The sequence below is a fragment of the Geotrypetes seraphini genome, chromosome 1 (genome assembly GCF_902459505.1).
Source record: "Geotrypetes seraphini chromosome 1, aGeoSer1.1, whole genome shotgun sequence".
NCBI classification, from domain to species: Eukaryota; Metazoa; Chordata; class Amphibia; order Gymnophiona; family Dermophiidae; genus Geotrypetes; species Geotrypetes seraphini.
The window spans coordinates 21,845,975-21,868,244 of record NC_047084.1 but is presented as its reverse complement, the minus strand read 5'-3'; the positions used below and the strand labels follow the sequence as shown (position 1 = coordinate 21,868,244).

The 22,270-nt window shown below is 45.6% G+C and overlaps 1 protein-coding gene across 1 annotated transcript in view; it reads right to left on the bottom strand.

Annotated features, from left to right (window-relative positions):
• Nucleotides 1-4,244: 4,244 nt before the first annotated feature.
• Nucleotides 4,245-22,270, bottom strand: part of LOC117352237 (general transcription factor IIH subunit 2) — a 67,451-nt gene continuing 49,425 nt past the window's right edge. The window contains exons 13-16 of the mRNA XM_033928596.1: nucleotides 15,069-15,172; nucleotides 14,517-14,619; nucleotides 13,255-13,294; nucleotides 4,245-4,654 (exon numbers count right to left, since the gene is read on the bottom strand). Of these exons, the coding sequence (XP_033784487.1) occupies nucleotides 4,535-4,654; nucleotides 13,255-13,294; nucleotides 14,517-14,619; nucleotides 15,069-15,172 (367 nt within the window). The 3' untranslated portion in view covers nucleotides 4,245-4,534. The remainder of the gene's footprint in view (nucleotides 4,655-13,254; nucleotides 13,295-14,516; nucleotides 14,620-15,068; nucleotides 15,173-22,270) is intronic.

Here is a 22,270-nt window from a genome sequence, read left to right as displayed (position 1 = left end):
ACAATAGTAGGTTTTAGCACAGGGAGTTACGCTGAATGCCTCGCGCTGCTCTCAATGCTCTTAGGCTCCCTGCGCTAAAAAACGATATTGCGGTTTAGTAAAAGGGAGCCATAGTGCAAAATATAGACAGCAGATATAAATTCTCAAAACCACATTTTGATCACTAAATTGAAAATAAAATAATTTTTCCTACCTTTGCTGTTTGGTGATTTCATGAGTCTCTGGTTGCACTTTCTTCTTATGACTGTGCATCCAATCTTTCTTCCTTTCTTTCAGCCTCCTGTATGTTTCCTCTCCTCCAGACCTCATTCTCTCCCCCAACATTTTCTTTCTGTCTCCCTGTTCCCCCTTCTTTCTGTCTCCATCTGCCCCCTTTCTTTCTTTCTCCGTGCCCTCCCCCAAGCCACTCGGTTTGCTGCCACCGCCATCGGGGAATAGCCCCCAAGCCACCGCTGTCCCAAGCTTTCCCTGCAGAAGCATCGCTCTGACCAGCATTCCGCTCCCTGACGTCAATTCTGACGTAGGAGAGGAAGTTCCGGGCCAACAAGGCATTTCTCCTCATTCCATCCAGGCTGAGCCCCATCTCTCCTTGATCCAGCATTTCCCTTCTGTGTTTGTCAGAATTACCATTCCACCTATTTTCCAGCATCACCCTTCTTTGTGTCCATCTCACCTATATCCCTATCTCACCACTTTTTCAGAATCTTCATTTGTCTCTGTCCTTGTCTTTACCCCATGTTCACCATTTGCCCTTTCAATGTCTTTATCTCCCCCCCACACACACTTTTTCAGCATTACTTCTATGTCTCTATTTCACCTCCTCTTCATGTCCCCTCTGTATCTTCAGTAGGTCCTGCTTATCCTTTCTCTTCTTTGTGTCACTATCTCCATTTTCAGCTTTCCCCCCTTTGTTACTGCACCCGGTAGCCAGAATCTTTCCACCCTCCCTCCACTCCGGCCCAGCCCAGTATGAAATATTTCCTTTTGTTTCCCTCCTCCCTCACCCACGAGTCCTGCATCTGGCCCTCTCCCTTCTACCTGCACCTGGCAACACCCCCCTGCTCCGTGGCTCTCTTCAGCAACTCATCAGCAGCGGTGATTAAGACAAGCTGCCGACATCGAGGCCTTCCCTCTACAAGTCCCGCCTTTGTGGAAAAAGGAAGTTGAAACAAGCAGGACTCACAGAGGGTAGGCCCCGACGTCAGAAGCTTGTGTCAATCGCTGCTGCTGAGTTGCCAAAGAGAGCCGCGGAGCAGGGGGTGTGGCCGGAAGCAGGTAGAAGGGAGATAGGGAGGCTGTAGAAGCTCCGGATCATGACACCGACCTCGGCCAGGATGATTTCTTTTTCAGGCTGCTGCTGCTGCCGCTGCCACCCCCCACCCGAAATGACAAAAACAGCCTAATGCCCACGTCGGCGTCTTTGACGTCGGGGAGAGGAAGGCTGATAGGCCCGGTAGATCGGGACGGCAACACGAGTCTATCACGGAGCCCGGGATGGGCTCTGCAATCGACTCACGTTGCCTTCCTGAGCTACCGGTCGATCGCGATCGACGTGTTGGGCACCCCTGGCATAGACCATCCACCCTATTCACCAGAACTTGCTCCATCTGACTATTTTGTTTCCAAACCTTTAAAAGAATTTGAAAGAGTGACAATTTTTGAGTGATTGGGAGGTGATTGCAGCAACAGACCAGTATTTCAGTGACCATACACCAGAGTATTTTTGGGAAGGGTTACAGAAACTTCAGACACAATGTGGCAAGTGTGTTGAACTTAGGGGTGAATATGTAGAACTTGTAAGTTTCATGGCTCCACATCATTCCCTTCTTGGTTGGGCTGAGAACTTTTCAGCACCCGCTCATATGTGAGGCAAGTACAGTAATATCAAGAAGAAAATATACTATAAAGCAATTACTTACAGGTGTTACTATATACTAGATAGTATAAACTACTCTATAGTATAAAACAGTTACTTATAGGTGCTATCCAGGGACAGCATGCAGATATTCTCACATGCATCTTAAGTGGCACGTCAGAGGAAAGGCCCTGCTGGGGCTGGCTGCAAGCTGCCTGTTTTGAGGCTGCCTCCTGCTGACCGGCTGCATTCAGGTAAGGAAGGGAGAGGAGGCAGAGCGTGAGGTACTTCGGGGCTCAGGCCTGCTCCTGCTTCTGAAATTTCAGGGTGGGAGGAGGGTTTTGTGACTCAGGACTGTCACCGTGCTGGTGCTTCAGGGAGGGAGGGGGGGGTTTGTAGCTGCTTTGAGGCTTGGCGAGGATTTGCAGCTCAGTACGCTGCCACTGGTGCTTTGAGGGACTTTTTTCCCTCCCCCACTGGCAATTTTTTTTGCCTGTTGTGCGAGAGTCCACTGGCAGGGAGATTAGAGGAGGGGAAGGGGAGAGACAGGAATGAGATGGAAAGGGGGGTCAGTAGAGAAATTGAGAGGGACAAAGATGCTAGATCTGGTGTAGGAGAGATAAAAATGAAGAGAGCAGTGAAGCTGGAATGAATCATGTAAAATGGAGAGAGGGGGCATAGGCTGGATGGAAAGGGGAGAGGGGCATAGAAAGAAGACAAATACCATATGGAAGGGGCAGACGCTGGAAGGAAGAGAGTGAAAAGAAGATGAAAGCAGAAACCAGAGACAACAAAAGGTAGAAAAAATAATTTTATTTTTATTTTGTGATTAGAATATATCAGATTTGAAATATATATCCTGCTAGAGCTGGTGTTAGACATAACTGGGGATTGCAAAGTCCAGGCAATGGCTTAGGGCTCTCTCTGACCAGGGGGGCAGTTGCCCTAGTTGCACTTCACTAACCCTATTCCTGCTATGTGTGACTGCAGTATTCTGTTAGCATATTTCTTTGTAGCATTCTGTAATAATTTAGCTTATTCAGTTTTCTTGATAGTAGAGGAGATATATGTGAAGGGGAGGGGAAAACAGGGGTTTTGTTGATCTTTGCTCTGTATTATTTGTATTTATAAAATGACAATTGTACAGAATGTTGTTTCTTTTTATACTTTAATAAAATACATTCAATCAATAAAATCATAACTGAGGCTTCTGCGGATGGGATCAGATGATTTGCGAGGACCAAGCTCGCAGAGACGGGGCAGAAACGGGGTTTTCAAATTTCAGTCCTAGTAGTTTGCTGGCCCACAAAATAATTTTTGTTTCCGCCGGTCCATAGGTGTAAAAAGGTTGAAGAACACTGTCCTAAAGAGAATGAGCAATTGTCTTGGAAGAGGCAGTAAAGTTTATTTATTTTTTAAATACACATAGCATTGCTGCTTCCCTATTGCTCTCAGAAGTAAGTGGAGAACATGCTGTCAAATCTACCAAGGTCAAAAAGTCATCAGGTCCTTGTGCTATTGGACATATCGGTGTGGGAAAAGACCCCAACTGAATTGGTTCTCAAGGGAGGAAGGAAGGGAAATTAACCTCAAAGGACTATGGTCTGTCTCATCCCCCAGACCTGGGCAATGTTCCATCAAAAACTTGAACTTCTAGCTTTCCTGGGAGTTGGCCAGTCATAGCTGCTATTCTTTACCAGATGTCTATACCATCTGCTAGAGACAAAAGAATACTGAGTAGCTGAAGTTTACTACTACTAATTATCATTTCTATAGCGCTGCTAGACATACACAGTACTGTACATTAAAACATTCAAGAGACTGTTCCTGCTCAGAAGAGCTTACAAACTAATCAAGATAAGCTTACAATCTAATCAAACAGACAAACAGGACAAGTAGGGGATTAGAGAGTTTCTCAGGCATAGGTACTTTAGAAGAGAGTGGGGGCTAGGAGTTAAAAGCAACCTCAAAAGCGTGGGCTTTTAGCCTGGATTTTAATACTGCCAGGGATGCAGCTTGACATACTGACTCAAATCCCTTTAAGCTTTTTTTCACTCTATCTCCATCTGCTAGAAGGGGGACCTAATACTCATCTAGTCTGATACTGCATGGGTTATAATGCATATTAAAAAGGGCTCTTTGCCACCCACTCTCTCCCAAACTTTGCCTATATTTTACAAAACACAGGTGTGCCATATTGAAGTGAAATATGCTGTAAAACTTAGAATTACACCTTCCACAAGATCATGAACATACACACTTGAAAATCTGGAACAGCTTCTCAACTGCAGAGGGTTACCATACACTAAAAAAAACTTGAAATAGTGGCCTGGAGTTGGAAACTAGACATTTTCATGTACAAATTGTTCCAACTAGACTTCAAAATAAATATGAGTAAAATGTTTATTTTTATTTTTGCTAAAAAACACCAATAAATCTTAATATATAAATACATATATATATATAAAGAAAAAACAATGACATGTATATGTAACAAATGGGCCTCTGAAGTACACAGTACCATCAGCCAGCTGTTCTTACTACACAATATACAGTAATATTATATAAACAGTGAGATAGGAAGCTGTAATTAGCAAATGTTTTGTTCATCCATCTTATAAACAAGTATTTCTCCGTTTTGTCCTGGTTTTTGTCTTGCTGTTTTTCTGTTAGGGAGTTTCACACACCTGCAGACACAGGACTTTTGTGAATACATCCAGGGCAACAATGCAGGGAATCATGGACAAATAAGTCACATTCTACGCAGAACACATTATGGCATAATGTGCAAATATAAACCTGCAGAAGAAAATCAGCCAAAACAAGAAAATTAAAATGAGACAAACAGCTAAATTGTATGTTTTCATTTCATATTATGATTACTGCCTCTACAATTCTGTAAATAGTCTGATTAAAACTTCACATTTTAATTTTACTACTGTATATCCCGAAAAATAATTTTGATCTATAGCATGGGTTCTCAACTTAGTCCTCCATTGTGGGCAAATCTAAAGTTTTCACTAAACTAACCTTTGAACTATTGCTAATGCTCGCTTCTTCCATGCTGCCCGATAAGGGGAAGCGAGAAAATGATCTGGTAAGGAGCAGGAAAACTTCAGCGTGTAACTATCTCGAATCACCCCCAGGACCCACTGATCTGATGTGATCTCCCTTGGGAAAAATTTCACAACTGCACACCCACCGGAATAAAGGGAGGCGCCAGCAAGGAGTCATTAGGTGGGCTGGACAGCTGGCGGAGGAATCACGTCCCCCCTGAGGGGCCCCCCGAAGGACTACATGTGCTGAAAGAAACAACCCTGGGAAGACCCAGAGGTCGGGAAGGAAGCAGCCCCTTGACCAGGGCAGTATCTGCAGAACTCACGCAGATGCCCCCGGGCAGCCAGACAGGCACAGTCTTCAGGCAGGTGGGAGACTTTAGCATCCGTCAGGGTCTGAACCAACTTATCTAAATCTTCTCCAAAGAAAAAGGACCTCCGAAAGGGAAATTTTGTCATTTTAGTCTTAGACGCCGTACCCACCGCCCAAACACGAAGCCACATTGAGAGACATGGATTTGGCGGATGTCTGCAACAAGTCATAGAGGGCATCCGAGAGATAAGAGGCAGCCATCTCAATCTTTCCCACTTCCAGATCCACCAAGGACAAGTCATCAGACTCATGGTCAAGAACACGCTCAGCCCACCGAAACACGGCCTGAGCCACAAGACCGCCACAAATGGCTGCCTGGATCCCTAAGGCACAGACATCAAAATTCTGCTTAAGAAGGGCCTCTAACTTATGCTCTTCAGAGTCCCGTAAGGCAGACTCGTCCTCTTTGGGCACAGTATGCCACTTAGCAATAGCTGAGACCACCGGTGACTTCAAGGTATCTCGATCCCCCTCTGGGATGGGATACAGATGAACCATGGAGCGCGCAAACCTAAAAGGCACCTCCAGTGTCTTCCACTGCGCCAGAACAATATCCCAAATATCCTGATGCATGGGAAAGGAGTGGGAAGCAGAGCGGATCCCCCGAAGAGGGTCCACCACACGCGGGGTCTCCAGAGGCTCCTCCTCAAAGCGTAACACCGAGGAGACCTGCTGAATCAGTTCTGGGAGCTTGTCCTGCTGAAAAATGCACACTACAGATGCATCCTCACCGGTAGATGGAACCTCAGAGGCCCACTACCAGCATCTGTCCCCCCGAGAGGATCCTGAAGGTGTGCCCAAGGGTCCAAGTTCTCATCCACAAAAAACCGCTCCTCAGAAACAAAATTGTAATTCCAGGCCACCCAAGGACACTTGGACGAGAAAGGAAGAGGGGGGGGGGGGGCGCTTCTGGCGCTGAGTGGGGCAGAACTGGAGTGAGTGCGGAGGGAAAACTCCCCACCCGAGACCCATAGGGCGGAAGCAGGACCCTGGCTGCTTGAAAATAAGCCTTGCATAAAGCAAAAATAAAATCAGGAGGAAAACCCCTGGCGGCCCAATGGGACTCACTGCCAAAGCAAAGGACCCATGAGAAACCTGCCCCTGTTTTTCCAATACAGGGGAGGGGGTCACCTGAGGCTGTGGGCAAAGGAGAAATTAGGTTCTTACCTGCTAATTTTCTTTCTGTTAGCTTGTAGACTGGTCTAGTCCTTACGAATGGGTAATATGCCTCTGCTACCAGCAGATGGAGACTGAGATCAAACTTGTATTTCAGTATAGCATGCCCCTCTTGCTACTCCAGTTTGCTGAATAGCCAAGCAGAACCTAGGAAATTTCTTAACTGAAAAACAGTAAATGACACTCCAAACAGGAGTGTAAGAAAACAACAAACATCTTTAAACAGCTGTTGGAACATGTATAGAACTTGATCCTGGAAGCAAAACATCCCCACAGCTCACCAGCTAAGCTAGCTGAGCCATCGCCGCTGTTCTTAAGTCTCCCCGGCCCTAGAAAAATACTAGAACCCATAGAAAAATTCAAAATCTGCACGTGAGCAAAAACCCACAAACACCGAACAAAGACAGACAGGGTGGGGGGTCTATATCAGTCTACAAGCTAACAGAAAGAAAATGAGCAAGTAAGAACCTAATTTCTCCTTCTGTATCGCTTGGTAGACTGGTATAGTCCTTACGAATGGGACATACCAAAGCAGTACCCATAAAGAGTGGGATCCCCAAAGGGCCGACACCAGAACACATTCACTGAATACCATGTCCCAACGCGCATGAACATCCACACGGTAGTGTCTGACAAAGGAATGCAGAGAAGACCAAAGTGCAGCCTTGCAAATATCCACTGGAGGCACTAGATAAGACTCAGCCCAAGAAGTTGCCTGACCCTTAGTGGAATGAGCCTTGAGAAAGTCAGGAACAGGCTTCTTCTTCAGAAGAAGAAGATAAGCGGAAGCAATAGTCTCCTTGATCCAATGCACAATACTAGCCCTAGAAGCGCCATCCCCCTTACGAGGACCCGCTAGAAGGAGAAAGAGATAATCTGATTTCTTGATCTCCTGGGTCCTCTGCACATAAGAGCGAAGGACCCGACTGACATCCAACTGGCGCAGCTGTCTCTGCTCAGAAGAGCCCTCCCAACAACCCAACACCAGGAGGACTACAGATTGATTGACATGAAAAGGAAAAACCACTTTTGGCAGAAAGGAAGGAACAGGCCTCAAGACAACCCGCTCCCTAGAAAACTTCAAGAAGGGAGCCCTACAAGAGAAAGCCTGCAGCTCAGAAACATATCTAGCTGAAGTAATAGCCACCAAGAGACTGCCTTAAGAGTAAGGTCCTTCAAAGACAAGTCGCCTAATGGTTCAAATGGAGGGCACACCAGAACGAACAGAACCAGATTCAGATCCCAAAATGGAACAGAGGGACATATGGGAGGCCTGAGCAACTTGAACCACCAGAATATCAGATCGCAGAATTTCCATGTGGAAGGAAGGCACGTGAAGAGCTCTGTGGACACCCTTCAAATCCAGAATGAGTCGAAAGGTCCCTTCTTTCTTTGGCACCACAAAGTAAATCGAGTACCAACCTGTGCCCCACTCCTGCGGGGGAACTGGTACCACCGCGTGAAGATCCAACAATCTTTGAAGGGTCTAGCGAAAGACCTGCTGCTTCCACACAACCTGCGAGGGAGAAGCAAGAAAACGGTCTTGCAAGGACCAGGCAAACTACAGAGCATAGCCGTCCCGGATCACTTCCAGAACCCACTGATTGGGCGTGATGTCTGCCCACTGTGGATAAAAGTCTCTCAATCGGGCACCCACCGGAACTAAGACGGGCACCGGCAAGGAGTCATTGTGCAGGACGGGCGGCAGGGGACCCGGTGGGGGCACTACTCGCACCCTGGCAGGCCCCACAAAAGGACAGCATGCGCTTGAAGAACCTGCCTCTTGAAAGCTCAGGAGACTGAAAAGAAGAAGCCCCTCGACCGGAGCAGAAACTGAGAAAATCACGCCCATGCCCATGAGCAGTGCTGCCTCGAGCCAGTAGCCTAGGCCTATCCTCAGGCAAACGAGGCACTTTAGAATCAGTGAGAATCTGAACCAACTTATCCAGGTCTTCACCATAACAAGAAAGATACTGTAAAAGGAAACTTTGTCAACTTAGCTTTGGACACCGAATCCGCCGACAAAGCGTGAAGCCACAAGGTACAGCATGCTGCCACTCCTAAGGCCAGAGACTTGGCAGAAGCTCACAAGAGGTCATAAATGGCATCCGAGATATAAGAAGCACCCAATTCAATTTTGGCAACTGCTTGCCTTAGCAAGTCCCAATTCTCAGATTTATCATCAAGTACATGCTGGGCCCAATGAAAACATGCCCGAGCCACCAGCCCACCACACAAAGCTGCCTGGACCAACAGAGCTGTCACATCAAAACTCTGTTTAAGGAGGGACTCCAACTTACACTCCTCCGGGTCCTTCAAGGCCGCACCGCCCTCAACAGGCACGGTATGCTGCTTAGAGAAGGCCAAGACCATCGCATCCACTACAGGCAACTTCAGAGTATCCCTATCCCCTTCCGGAATGGGATACAGGCAGGCCATGGAGCGCGCAAAGCGAAAAGGGGCTTTTGGCACCTGCCACTGAGCGAGCATGATGTCCAGAATATCCTGATGCATAGGAAAAGAGCGGGAAGCAAAGCGAATCCCCCTAAGCAAGGGGTCCACTGTACGCAGGGGCTCCGACACGGGGTCCTCAAAGTGCAAAACCAAAGAGACCTGAAGGATTAACTCATGGAACTCTTCCCGCTGAAAAATGCGCACCACAGACGCATCTTCGCCAGCTATGAGGTGTTCGAATCCCTCGCTGGTGGAATCCAGCCTCCCAAGAGGATCCTGGAATTCTTTCCAAGGGTCCAGGTCCTCATCAATCACCTTGTGCTCCTCTGGGAAAAAAATCCTCATCCCAAGAGAAACTCGGGTGTTTGGATGAGAGAGGAGTGGAGGGGGGGGGGGAGAGGGGCAAAACCTCCATTGTGTGGGGCTGCACCAGGGAAGACGTCGAGTCTAATCTCCCCCCCCCCCCCCGAGACCCCCGGAGTGGATACGGAACCTCCTGCCGCCAGTACATAAGCTTTACAAAGTGCTAACATAAATTCAGGGGAAAGGCTCCACGCGGCCCCAAGGGACTCCCTGCCCCAGCAGGGGACCCCGACATACCTTGCCCCTGTATTTCCAGAACAGGGGGAAGATCACCTGAGGTAACTGAAACGAATGAGGAAGTTCCAGCCGAAATTGGAACGGAAACCGCCAAAATCAGAGCTCCTGCAGCCTGTCGTGTCTGAAAAGCCTGGGACTTTCCTGATGCTGAGGCCGAGGAACCGACCGATGCAAAAAGGGAATCCCCAGCCAAACTGGTGGTAAGGAAATCCTGAGCTCCCTAACCATTGGCGGCTGGGGAACCCCCCGCGTGGCCATCAGGGGAAGCCCGGGCTTTCTCACGATCCGAAGCCAAACTGCGAGGCACATGCGGTGGGGTGCCCTGGCCGCTGGCATCTGCTGCCGATAAGACTTCCCCACCACTCTGGCCTGCACAACGCTTGCACAGGCCGGCCACGAGTACCTGATGCCTGGAGCACTTTTTCCCTTTAAAAGAGCTCATTGTGCTGAAAACCGCCCTAGTTGTAAAGAAAGTGCCGGTTAGTTGAGAAAAAAATGCAGAAAAAAGGGAAGAGCCCTTTAGACCAGCACACCTCAAGATTTTTTTGTTTTTCCTTTTTACTTAGTCAGTCAAAACAGACATCACGGCTCTCAAAGCTGGAGGGCTGATCAACCAGGGGGCCAAGTCGCCTGCTAAGGCCTACTACAAAAATATAGGAAAGTAGAGGAAGGTGGGGGGAGGGACCCAGCATGAGACCTGCAGGGTTTAACACCTCCGAGGTCGGACGGATCCCCAAACAGAACCCACCCAAGCTCTATCCGGCACAAAAAGGTGAACCAGGAGTCCACAAACAAAGTTCCAACAGTGCTAATAGGGGAGTGAAAAGCCTTACTACCTGCTACCAGAGACTGAGGAAAACTGGAGTAGCAAGAGGGGCGTGCTATACTGATATACAAGTTTGATATCAGTCTTCACCTGCTGGTAGCAGTGAGACATATTACCCATTCGTAAGGACGATACAGAAATGGAGGTGCTTCCTGCCAAAAATGGAGAGGTTCCCGCCAAAAACAACTCCTCCACGGCCTGTAGCAGCTGGGAAGCCTGAACTGTCCCAGCTGCTAAAGCAGGCAAGTCAGCAGCAGTGGTAAGGGAGTCTCCAGCAGCTTTGGCAGTAAGGGAATCCTTTTTACCCTGACCGCCGGTGGCTGGAAAAATCCCTGCATGGGCAGTGGGGGAAGCCTGGGCTTCCCTACTGGTTCGAGAAGCACTCGCAAAGGGGAAGCCTGGATATCGGCAACCGCTGCCGACGAGGTATCCACTTCGTGACAGCCTGCACAGCGCTTGCACAGGCCGGCCACGAGTGCTTCGCGTCTGGAGTACAGTGAGCACTCTACAAAATTTGGGGGAAGTAGAGGAAGGGAGAGGGGAACCAGCACGAAATCTATAAGGTGCGACACCCCCCGAGGTCGGACGGATCCCCAAACAGGGCCCACCCAAGCTCAGTCCGGCACAAAAATGGGGACTAGGAGCCTTAAACAAATTCCAACAGCCCTATCAAGGAGAGATGGGTACAGCTCACCAACCAACACCTGCTGGAGACTAGAGCAGACTGAGGTATATAGGGAGGGGCATCTATTATGCATTATACCAGTGACAGCTGTATCAGTCTAGAGAGTATTGACAAAGAAGTGCTCATTGTGAACCGCTAAGGAAAGAAAACAAAATCACTGGTTAACAATTAAAGTCAATTAAAGCAAATTGAAAGCTTCCTTCCAGACCGGCTGCCTCAGGACTTTTTTTTATTTTTTTTAACAAAAGTAAAAACTCTAAGGGACAAAAGAGCAGACCCCACTGGCTCTAGTCTTTACCTTATTGTGGCAAGGCGTACAGCTGAGGCACCTCTAAGAAAAATGGGGGAGGGAGAGGGGGACTTGGCCATCCCTGAATATGGCACCTCCAAGATCGGACAGACCCCCAAAAGGGTTCCCCCCAAGCTCTGTATGGACAGCAAAAAGTGACAACAAAAGCACTAATCACATCCAACAGTCCGTAACTAATAAAGGGAAAGGCTGCACAGGCTTACCACCTCCACCTGCTGGAGACTGAGAACAGACTGAGTGTAGATGGGACTGCACGATCCATTTGAACTACAGCCAAAAGTCAATGTGTTCTTAGTCTCCACCTGCTGACAGAGGAATGTAAACCCATCCATTCTGTGCCAGTCTGGAGTGACAATAAAGAAAATTATATTTGCTGATGCTGATATAAGTTTTGCGCCTGATGCTGAGTCCTCTGCCATGCTTGATATTGATGCAGATCCAAAAGATTTAGTACACTGGATTTTGTGGGCTTTAAGTAATCTCTTTTGCTTAGATAAACAAATCACACAATATTCCAATGCTCAGGACCCAAGCACTGAACGCATCAATTATGGTGGTCAGAGTCTGAAATGGTTGTATTGCAAACAGTACAATTCGCCCTCCCCATTCGCAGTTTCCACACTCGCGGTTTCACATATTCACTTTTTTTTTTGGGGGGGGGGGAACCCCATATTTTACCACATTCCCGCCTCTCTCCAGCCTTCCTCCCGGCATCCCGGCCTTACTTGGTGGTCTAGCAGGCTTTCGGGGCAGAAGTGATCTTCCTACGCTCCTGCCCCATGTAGATCGCCAATAGGAAATGGCTGCCGTGAGCTCCCGTCGTAGTCTCGAGAGACTACAGGAACTCACGGCAGTCATTTCCTATTGGCGATCTGCACGGGGCAGGAGCGTAGGAAGATCGTTCCTGCCCCGAAAGCCTGCTAGACCACCAGGTAAGGCCGGAATGCCGGGAGGAAGGCGGGAGGGAGGCAGGGGTGGGTCAGAGCCGGACGAGAAGATATTTGTGGGTTTTCTCAATTCGTGGTCCGGCTCTGCCCCTATCCCCCGCAAATACCGAGGGAGAAGTGTACACTTCTTAAAGCAACCTGACACCCTCTTTTATATGGAGGGAAAATAATGGCCAACTCAATGTCAAAAGGCTAATAGCTTGAGGAGCTCGAGTATTCGATGTACTGAAAATTTGTTATTTGTGGGTTTTCTCAATTCGTGGTCTGGCTCTGCCCCTATCCCCCACAAATACCGAGGGAGAAGTGTACACTTCTTAAAGCAACCTGACACCCTCTTTTATATGGAGGGAAAATAATGGCCAACTCAATGTCAAAAGGCTAATAGCTTGAGGAGCTCGAGTATTTGATGTACTGAAAATTTGTCGATGCTCCTATGACCAAAAAAAGTCCTAAAATCCACAAAACCATAAACTTGAAAAATTTTACAAAATGACTTAAAATGGAAAACAGAAAGTAAAAAGACCCCAAAAGATAAAAGGTTTGACTCACTGAGGAGAGATTAACAGAGTAACTTCTCTGCTCTGCAGAAAGCTAGAGACTGATGGTCCCACGCTCAAGCATCAGGTGAGAAGGCATCCATGCGTGCACAGTGGGGGCACTGTCTCAAAGATTTAAAGTGATACTACACTTGACAGTGCCCGCACCAAACTCTGTCAGCTGATGTCACCCATATGTGAGAATATTATGCCTGTTTGTCCTATGAGAAGTGTTACTGCTCAAAGTGCCAAAAGAAGCTCTGACAGGAGTTGCATGCTGCTTTCAGTCACAGTAGGTCACTGCAGTATTTCCATGCACATAGCAAGCAATTTGGCACAGTGCAAAAGTGCAAAGCAGAAAATAGTTCTCTAATGGAATGAGAAAGGCCTTGCAAGATAGTGCACAATAGCAAGCATTCAGAAAAAACTGACTTACAAGTTGTTCTTTCAGCTCTCCCTGGCAGCCCTGACAAATCCTAAAAGAAAGTTTAACGCCAATGAAAATGTGCACTATTTAAAAATAATAAAAATCAGCATATTGGTATATGAACTAGGTTAATTAGAAATTCTGGTTAATTGCTTTTGGGCAGGACTTCCCAAACCTGTCCAATTAACTACCAAATCAGTTGGGTTTTCAGGATATCCACAATAAAATTTTGCATACATTGGCGCTATAATATAGTAACAGAAAAGATGAAGGCAGAAAAAGAACCATTTACCTACCCACTTATTCTGTAAGATTTTCCTTCATCTAGAAGCCTTGTTTTGTCTTGGGTAAAAGAATGCAAGATTCTCACTTAGTTACCCTCAACACCTACACTTCACATGCCTAACCCCAAAGCTCTGTCACAATCTAAACAGCCAGTAGTAATATTAGTATGGTCATATAGTAACATAATAGATGATGACAGATAAAGGCCTTCATGGTCCATTAAGTCTGTCCAATAAGATAAACTCATAGCATGTGTTGCAACATTGACTGCAGAAGTCTTGCCCCGCACTGGACATATTATTCCCCAACTACTGGAGTTGCTGTTGAAGCCCACCCCAGGGCACATGCATGTGATCTCCTTTGTTCCCAATATAGCCTTCCAGACAGATCTGACTATATAAGAGCTTGTGTTTCTGCCAGAACTTCTGATTATTTGCTACAGAATTTGCAGTCCATCATACAAAACCAGCTGCTAGCTTGGGTGGGCTAATGGTAAGTGCAGTGGAACCAGTTTCAATTCCCACTGAAGTTCCTTGTGACTCTGGGCAAGTCACCTAACCCTCCATTGCCCCTGGTATAAAAATAAGTACCTGTATATAACATATAAACTGCTTTGATTGTAACCACAGAAAGGTGGTATATCATGTACTCTTTATATTGTATTCAAACTATAACAACTTATTACTTGATGTTGTTAGATAATAGCAGTAATGCCAACAGAAAGTTCAAATAATTGTAATAAAGAAGTTTTTAAAACAGATATTGTTTACAAAAATTACAATCGCCTCTGGTAAAAAATTAAGAATATTTCATTTAATAAGCATTAATAAAAAGCAGTTCTTTTAATAGTGCAGTTCAAAGGGTGTTTTCATGAAATTTGCTGCCTCTCTTCCTCACTCATTTAGAATGCTTTTAACAGTTTCTTTACGTTACTGAAAAGGATAAAAAAAGAAATACTGGGTACACAATAGGCTCCAGAAACCTACCGTTCTCCTTGGTACTCCTCCAGAGGAACCTCCTGAAAGGCATCCAAGGGAAAGAGGTGATGGTAAGACCGTGCCAAATGAGGTGCAGACACTAAGGTAAGGCCTGAAGAAAAAACACAACAAGGTATGGTATTTTAGGTGTTACTACCTCCCTCCCCAGGACTATATCATACTGCATGAGGTAAATGCTATGTTTCTTAAATGGCTATGCATTTTGTGTAAGTTGCGACAGGGACTACAAAAATAGTGAATGACTTACAAGTTCTACAGAGTAGAAGGTAGGAAATAATATAATGCTGTTTACAATCCTAGCAAGTTTTCATACAGTCAAAGGTGGCAAATTTATCCATAAAGAAAGCAGTTCAAGGGCAAAGGGTCATAAGTTGAAAAATAAATATTTTAATGAGAGGGCTGATAATGCCCCAAAGTCAGTCAAATATGGTTAGACAGATACAGAGGGTGGCAATAGGGGCCATGGAGAAGATGATGACTTTTTAGAATACAAGAACAACTGTAATATTCACATGGTGATTAACTGTTGAAGATACTCACGGCAGATTTTGCATTCCACAGGAAGTTCTGAGTATTTTGCTCTACACTGTGGACAAAAATATCCTCCCAATGTAAGACCTGGCTCATTATTGCCATCCAAATGCCTGTGGGACAGAAAAAGACCACATTTAGAAACTTGGAGGTCATAAAAAATAAAGCCTTCAAGAAACAAGCTGAGATTGCACATAAAGAATTCAATATTTCGATTCTCTTCACTTGTAAATGTATTATGGGAACATACCTAATATCTGTTAAGAGGGTAATTCAATAAGTTGTCTAAAGTTAGGTGCCTGAAGTCTCTGCGCTAAACGTGAATTCTATATCAGCAATTATATCCATAACTGCCACTATAGAATATGTAAGTCTGCATTTATGTGCATAAATTGCAGGTATGCACATAACTGACAGTACTGTTAAAGCTTAGCAGTGCTTGGCATGCCCTAACCCCTCCCACAGTTGCATGCTAAAGAATTTAGGTGTTTAAGTGCAGTCATGCATAACTGACGATAAATACCAATTAACTTCAATCAACAATGATTATTGGACATTACTGCCAATTCACATATAATTAAGAAATTAAGTTGCACACAAATGCACACCTAAGGTGTGGGGGATTAAATAATGAGGGAGTAAATGATTAGTACATAATACATAGCATTATTTAACCTGACCTGTAATATATTGTAAAATAAAAATATTTTTCATATTTTATGTTTTTTCAAATTTCCTCCTTTACAGTATACCACATCTCATGGAATTGTTCTGTTGCCTTCTTTTTATATATATATATATAAATCTTTATTCATTTTTAATCATTCAACAAGTGTACAATTTAATATCATACATATTCTTGAAAACATCACTTGTAAGTCTATCAAGAAAAAGAACAATTGTATATATATATAAACCCATAACCCACCCCCATTCCCATTATTATTAATAGTATACACAGTAAAATAAGAACCCTTCCCCCTCCCTATTATTCATTGTGTATATTTCAATAAAATAAACAAGAAAATAAAATATATTCCCTTAGTATTAAACAATCTCTCTAAAAATAAGTACTCAATTTGAGAGAAGCAATACACATTCCATCATGGGATCGGATAGATATCCAATTAATATAAAAATTAACCATATCAATAGTGCAGTGTACATCTTCTAAATTATTAAGGACTAAGTCCGCATGGAGGTACTGGGAGCAATTACTCCTTTTCCTTCAAGGAAAAACCGTAACTGAGGAGGGTCAAAGAAAATATAAGAATGTTGATCCAAGAGGATCAAACATTTACAGGGGTATCTAAGTTGAAATTTAGCACCCAAAGACAGTACGGATTGTCTCAATTACAGGAACTCTTTCCTTCTAGTCTGCGTTATCTTTGTAACATCTGGGAACATATAAATCTTAGAATCCATAAAGGTCACCTCTTTAAGCCTAAAAAAAGCCTAAGAAGTGCCTCTTTGTCTTGTTGAAAGACAAAAGTCACCAGAAGTGTAGAATATGAGATGGATTCATCCACTCAGGTTTCCAATATTCTTGTTAAGTTCACTGCACTCGTCGAATCAGGTAACGCCTCTGGTTGTGAAGCCTTCTTAGATATTGGAAGGAAATATACCTTATGTAAAGATGGAAGTCCAGACTCAGGGTATTTAAACACTTCCTTTAAAAATTTATTAAACAGGTCTCTAGGAGACATTGCCAGAACCTTAGGAAAGTTAAGAATTCTTAAATTAAGCATTTTAGTATAATTTTCCATATTTTCAACTTTCCTTACTAGCAATAGTCTATCTTGCATTAAGGTAACTTGAGATTTTTGCATCCCTTGAACCTGTTGGTCCAAGGAGTCCACTCTTACCCCCTGAGTCTTCATTCCTTCCTGTAGTTCTTCAATCTTTTTTCCGTGGTCCTTGACTAGAGGTAGAGTTCCTGCACAGAGCTGATACAAGGAGTCTAAAGCCTTCCAGATAGACTTCAATGTGAACTCTGCTGGCCTTTCCAGTGGGGGGAATATCTGGAATCTATCCTCCCTCTGGCAAAGACATATCTGCCCTCTCCTCGATCTCTTCAGCTGCTGCATGTACATCCAGGGACACCGGAGAGCCCTCCAGCTCAAGAAGGGACGTAACTTCCTGTCCCTTCTGAGCCGCCGAAGTTCCCCTCTCTCGTGGCTGCTGGGGAGGGACAGGTCCTGCTGGGCTGAGTGATACCTCGCTCCTGAGTGCCGAGACCTCCCTTCAACTCTGCAAAGCCAGTTCACCCCGGGGCAAAGTCGTAAGGAAGCCATCCATCGTCCCCCGCTGTCGCGAGGTGAGTTTGGGTTGCCGGGCTGTGGCTGCCACTCTCCTCCTCCTTTTCGGCATCGGGGAAAACCTTGATCACAAGTACAGAGGAAATTTTTTGGCTGGAGGAAAAGTTGTCAGCGTCCTCACTGCACCACGGCCATCTTGCTTCTCCCCTGTGTTGTCTTCTTACCAGCAAAGATTCACCACCTCTCAATTTTCCTTTAGGAAGGATTTTCTGTTAGGAAGACTAGTGTTTGAGTAAGAATAAGGGAAGATTAGGTTCTTACTTTGATAATCTTCTTTCCAGTAAACGGGTACAGTAGTCTGGACTATAGGTTCTATCCCATACTGAAGGAAAACTTGCAGACGGCATCAAACAGATTCTTCAGCTCCAGTTCCTTGTATCACTGGGCAGTGCCCTTCTCCCTCAGTTCATACCAAAGCAACAGATAATTTCTAAATAGGATAAATAACAAGAAGGATAAGGGGAAACTCCCTGACAGTCAATTTTGTTCTGCATTACAACCAAAACAAGTTATTAATCAAATGGAAACATACCATAACCAAGATAGAACATAAAAACCCACCTACACGAGTGCAACCAGAACCAACATTTATACAGCATTTTTTAGAAGCTTTTGATGAGTGCTATCGTATCACTCTTTAACTCTGTTAGATGGGCATCCCATAAGCATTTCTTTACCTCTTGCTGCCCAAAGACAAGCATCTGGAACTCTACAATATAACTGAAACCTTAAGCAGGAATACTCTGACAGAGCGGGCCATCCAGACTACTGTACCCATTTACTGGAAAGAAGATTATTGAGACAAGAATCTAATCTTCCCTTCCAGTGAAAAGGATACAGTAGTCCGGACTGTAGTGACATATCAAAGCAGTCCCCTGAATTTAGGGCGTGGCCAATGAGCCTGCTTGAAGCACCGAGGATTCAAAAGCTGCATACTTTTGTGCTACCACGTCAACTCTGTAAAAGTATGGAGCGTAGTCCATGTAGCTGTCCTACAAATCTCCTCAGGTGGTACAGCCTGGAATTCCATCCATGATGAAGCCACATTTCTTGTGGAATGTGCCTTCAACAAAATCAGAGGCTGTTTGCCACAATGTACATATAAACAATAGCTATGCAAATCCATCTGGAAATAGTAGCATTGGAAGTCATCTTTCCCAGGTGACTATGGCTAGTCAATACAAAGAGACGGTTGAATAGACAGATGAAAAGGATTCGTCACCTCAAGGTAAGAGAGATGAAGTCTCCTGATATCCAGCAATGCCAAATTCTTATACTGCTGATCTCCACCTTTAGCCAAATATGCCGGCAGTCAGCCAACACCACTTTCAACAAAAAGGAAGGCACGGTGTTGTAGAGACTCTCTGGCCTCCATAAACCTGAGGAAGGGCTCCCTACATGAGAGCCTGAAGTTCCCAGACCCTTCTTGCCAAAACAATAACTACCAGAAAAACCATCTTCCCAGTGAGATCCATTAGTAATGCCTCCTGCAAGGGTTCTCATATAGAGCCCCATTGAAAGCCACAAGACAATGTTAAGACTCCATGCAGAAAATGACCGTCGCAAGGGAGGATGCAAACGTAACATTTCCTTTCAGGAATCTGGCTTTATCAGGAAGAGAAGCCAGGGATCCCTTTTATCCTCATTGTTGAAAGCACGAGAGTCTTACCACCTGTACATTGAATAAACCAACAGCAAGGCCCTTCTGGAGCCCGTCCTAAGGAAACACCAGGGCTGTTGAAATTGGGACCTCAAAGTCTCAACCATCTGCACCAAACACCAGTGCTTTAATGTCTTCTATACCTTAATATAAGCTGTGATTATCGATGGCTTTTTAGCTTGTAGGAGGATAGTAATAACTCCAAATAACCTTTGTGCTCTAGGGCTGCATGCTTATGAGCCATCCCGTAAACCCAAAGCGATCCAGAATTTCCAATGCAATTAACCCCTGCGATAGAAGGTCTGGATGCAGCTGCAACCTGAAACACCTGTATCACTGCAGCCGAACTATGTCCGCATACGGCATTGAGGCCAGTCTGGTGCCATAAGAACTACCAGACTGTGGTGTTCTGCTATGCTTTGAATAACCCAGCCTATCATTGGCCATAGGAGAAACACATATAGCAGCTCCTGTGTGGGCCAAGGTTGTACTAAGGTATCCATGCCAGCGCTACCCAGCTTGAATCTTTGGCAGAAGTACTGAGAAACTTTCTTGTTGTCTGCTGTCGCCATCAGATTGAAAGTCAGCCACTCCCAGTGTTTCACAATACTGTTGAATGCTCTCTGGGACAGGGACCACTCCCGTAGATCTAGGGTCTGGTGACACAGATAGTTGGCCTGGACATTGCTCACTCCCGCTACATGAGCCGCAGTTATGATCTGCAGGTGAGCTTCCACCCAATTGAACAACTGAGCTTCGAGCTTCAACAGAGCACTTTTAGTGCCTCTCTGTCTGTTGACATAAGCCACCACTGTGGCATTGTTCGAGAAGGCCCTGACTGCCTGGCCTTCCAGGACTGCCTCCAATGCCTGCAGTGCTAGGTGAATGGCTTTGAGTTCCAACCTGTTGACTGACCATTTTCTCTGTGAAGATAACCAGCAACCCTGAACCAGCTGACCCTCGCAATGACCGCCCCAGGCGTACAAGACTGGCATCTATTTTCAGTATCACCCAAGATAAGATATGTACTCCCTTTGCATAGCATCTCCGCCTGAAGCCACCACTGTAAGCTGTGACACACCTCCACCATCCAGGTTAATAGCATCTGGAGCAAGTCTGCCTTCTGAGACTAGCAGAACAACAGAGCATTCTGAAGAGGGCGTAGATGAACTTTTGCCCAGGGGACCACTTCTATGGGTTGCTACCATCGACCCCAGCACCTGCAGGTAGTGCTAAGCTTAGGGGTCTAGTATGGCCAGTATGTCTAGAATATGATGCTGTAGCTTCAGTTTTCATGGTGCTGGAAGAAAAACAGTCCTCTACCATTTTGAAGAGGATTCATAAGAATAGCCCCACTGGGTCAGATCAATGGTCCATCAAACCAAGTAGCCCGTTCTTATGGTGGCCAATCCAGGTCCCTAATATCTGGCCAAAACCTGAATAGCAGCAATATTCCAAGCTACCGATACAGGGCAAGCAATGGCCTCCCCCATGTCCCTCTCAATAACAGACTATGATCCATCCCAAGTCCTGCAACAGCTGCACTAACCACTGCTTGCTGCCTTGGACGGGGCTCTGATTAACCAATCATCCAAATATGGATGCATCTGAATCCCCGCCTTGCACAGGTATGCTGTAGCTGCCACCACCATTACCTTGGTAAAGGTACAAGGGTGCCCTGGACCAGTGTTTCTCAACTTCTTCAAGCCAAGTACCCACTAAGTGTAACAAATATCAACTGAGTACCCCTGCCCTCCCCTAATAATACAAATTGTAATGCAATTTCTTCTATTCATTTTTCATATACACACAATTTAATCTTATCAACAATACAAAATGGAAACCACAAAATTAAAAAACACAGCACACTGTATGCAGAGAAAATGTTAATTATCATTTATATTCAGCTTTTTTCAAAGAGATCAAGGCAGATGACTTTAAAATGTAATGTCATCTCAGGAACAGCTACAAAAAATAGACGAATAGGGTGCAAAATATGGACAGCAGATATAAATTTGAGAGAGATCCAGGGTGTATCTCTCCCACCCCTTCAACTGCCACATCCAACATTTCTCCTTCTCTCATCCCCCAGATTTAGTGCAGCATCTTTCACCATTGCCCACCAGCCCCATGCCCAACATTTCTCCTTCTATCACCCCTCTCCAGCACATGCCATTTCTCCCACCATCACTATGTCCAACACTCCTCTCCCTTGCATGCCTTTCAATCTGTCCCACTGTTCCCTCTCCATGCCCATATCCAACATTTCTCCCTCTCATCCTTCTCTTCCCCATACATCTCTACTTCACTCTTTTCTCTCTCTATGCTCAACAATTTTCTTTTCTTCCTTTTCCCATGTGCACCATCTCTTTCCCTCTCACTCACATGCTCATGTCCAACAATTCTCCCTTTCTATTCCCACCCTCCCTCTGTGTCCCAAGTTCATGCCCCTCCCTTCCTCCATCCACATGCACATTTTCCCCTCTTCCTTTTCCCTTCTAGCCAGGTGTATCTCATCTCTCTTTATCCATGTGCACCACCTTCCACTTTCTTCTTTTCCTCTTCATCTATGTGCATAGTTCGCCTTCCCTCCATCCATGTGTTTCCTTCTCTTTCTTCCCTTCCTCTCCATCCCATATGAAGCATATCCCTTCTCCTCTATCCATGTCCAGCATTTCTCCACACCCATCCAGTTAGCCATCCAGCCTTACCAACTATCCCCATTTCAACACATCCCTCAATCCAACATTGCTCCTTCTTTCCTTCCCCGCCTTCCCATTCCTGACAAGTCCAGCATTTCTCCTTCTCTAACCTTCCTCCTACTGCCGCTCTACCACTGCCTGACCTGAAATCCACACAGGGCCCAGCACCAGCACTAACTTTAACAAAGAGCCTTCAAGTCCATGCGCTCAGGAAAGCCCCATCAGCTTCATCCACTTTTACGCAGTACCAACAGGGCCTCACGAGCAGATAGACTCAAAGGCTCTGCATCAGTTGAGCTAATGCCAGTGTTGGGACTCCCTGACAGGAAGCAGGAGGGTGACAGAAGACGGAGAGATCTTCATTGCTGGAGTTAGCTTGATGTTGCCCAGACATCAACTCTGACATCAGAGGGAAGCCTTCCAGGTCAGCTTCGGCAGAGGGGGGGGGGGGGGACACTGGAGGAAGGAGGGCGGGAGACCCACACCGCATACCCACAAGCAGCTCGCTTACCCCGTACTTGTTGAAAAACA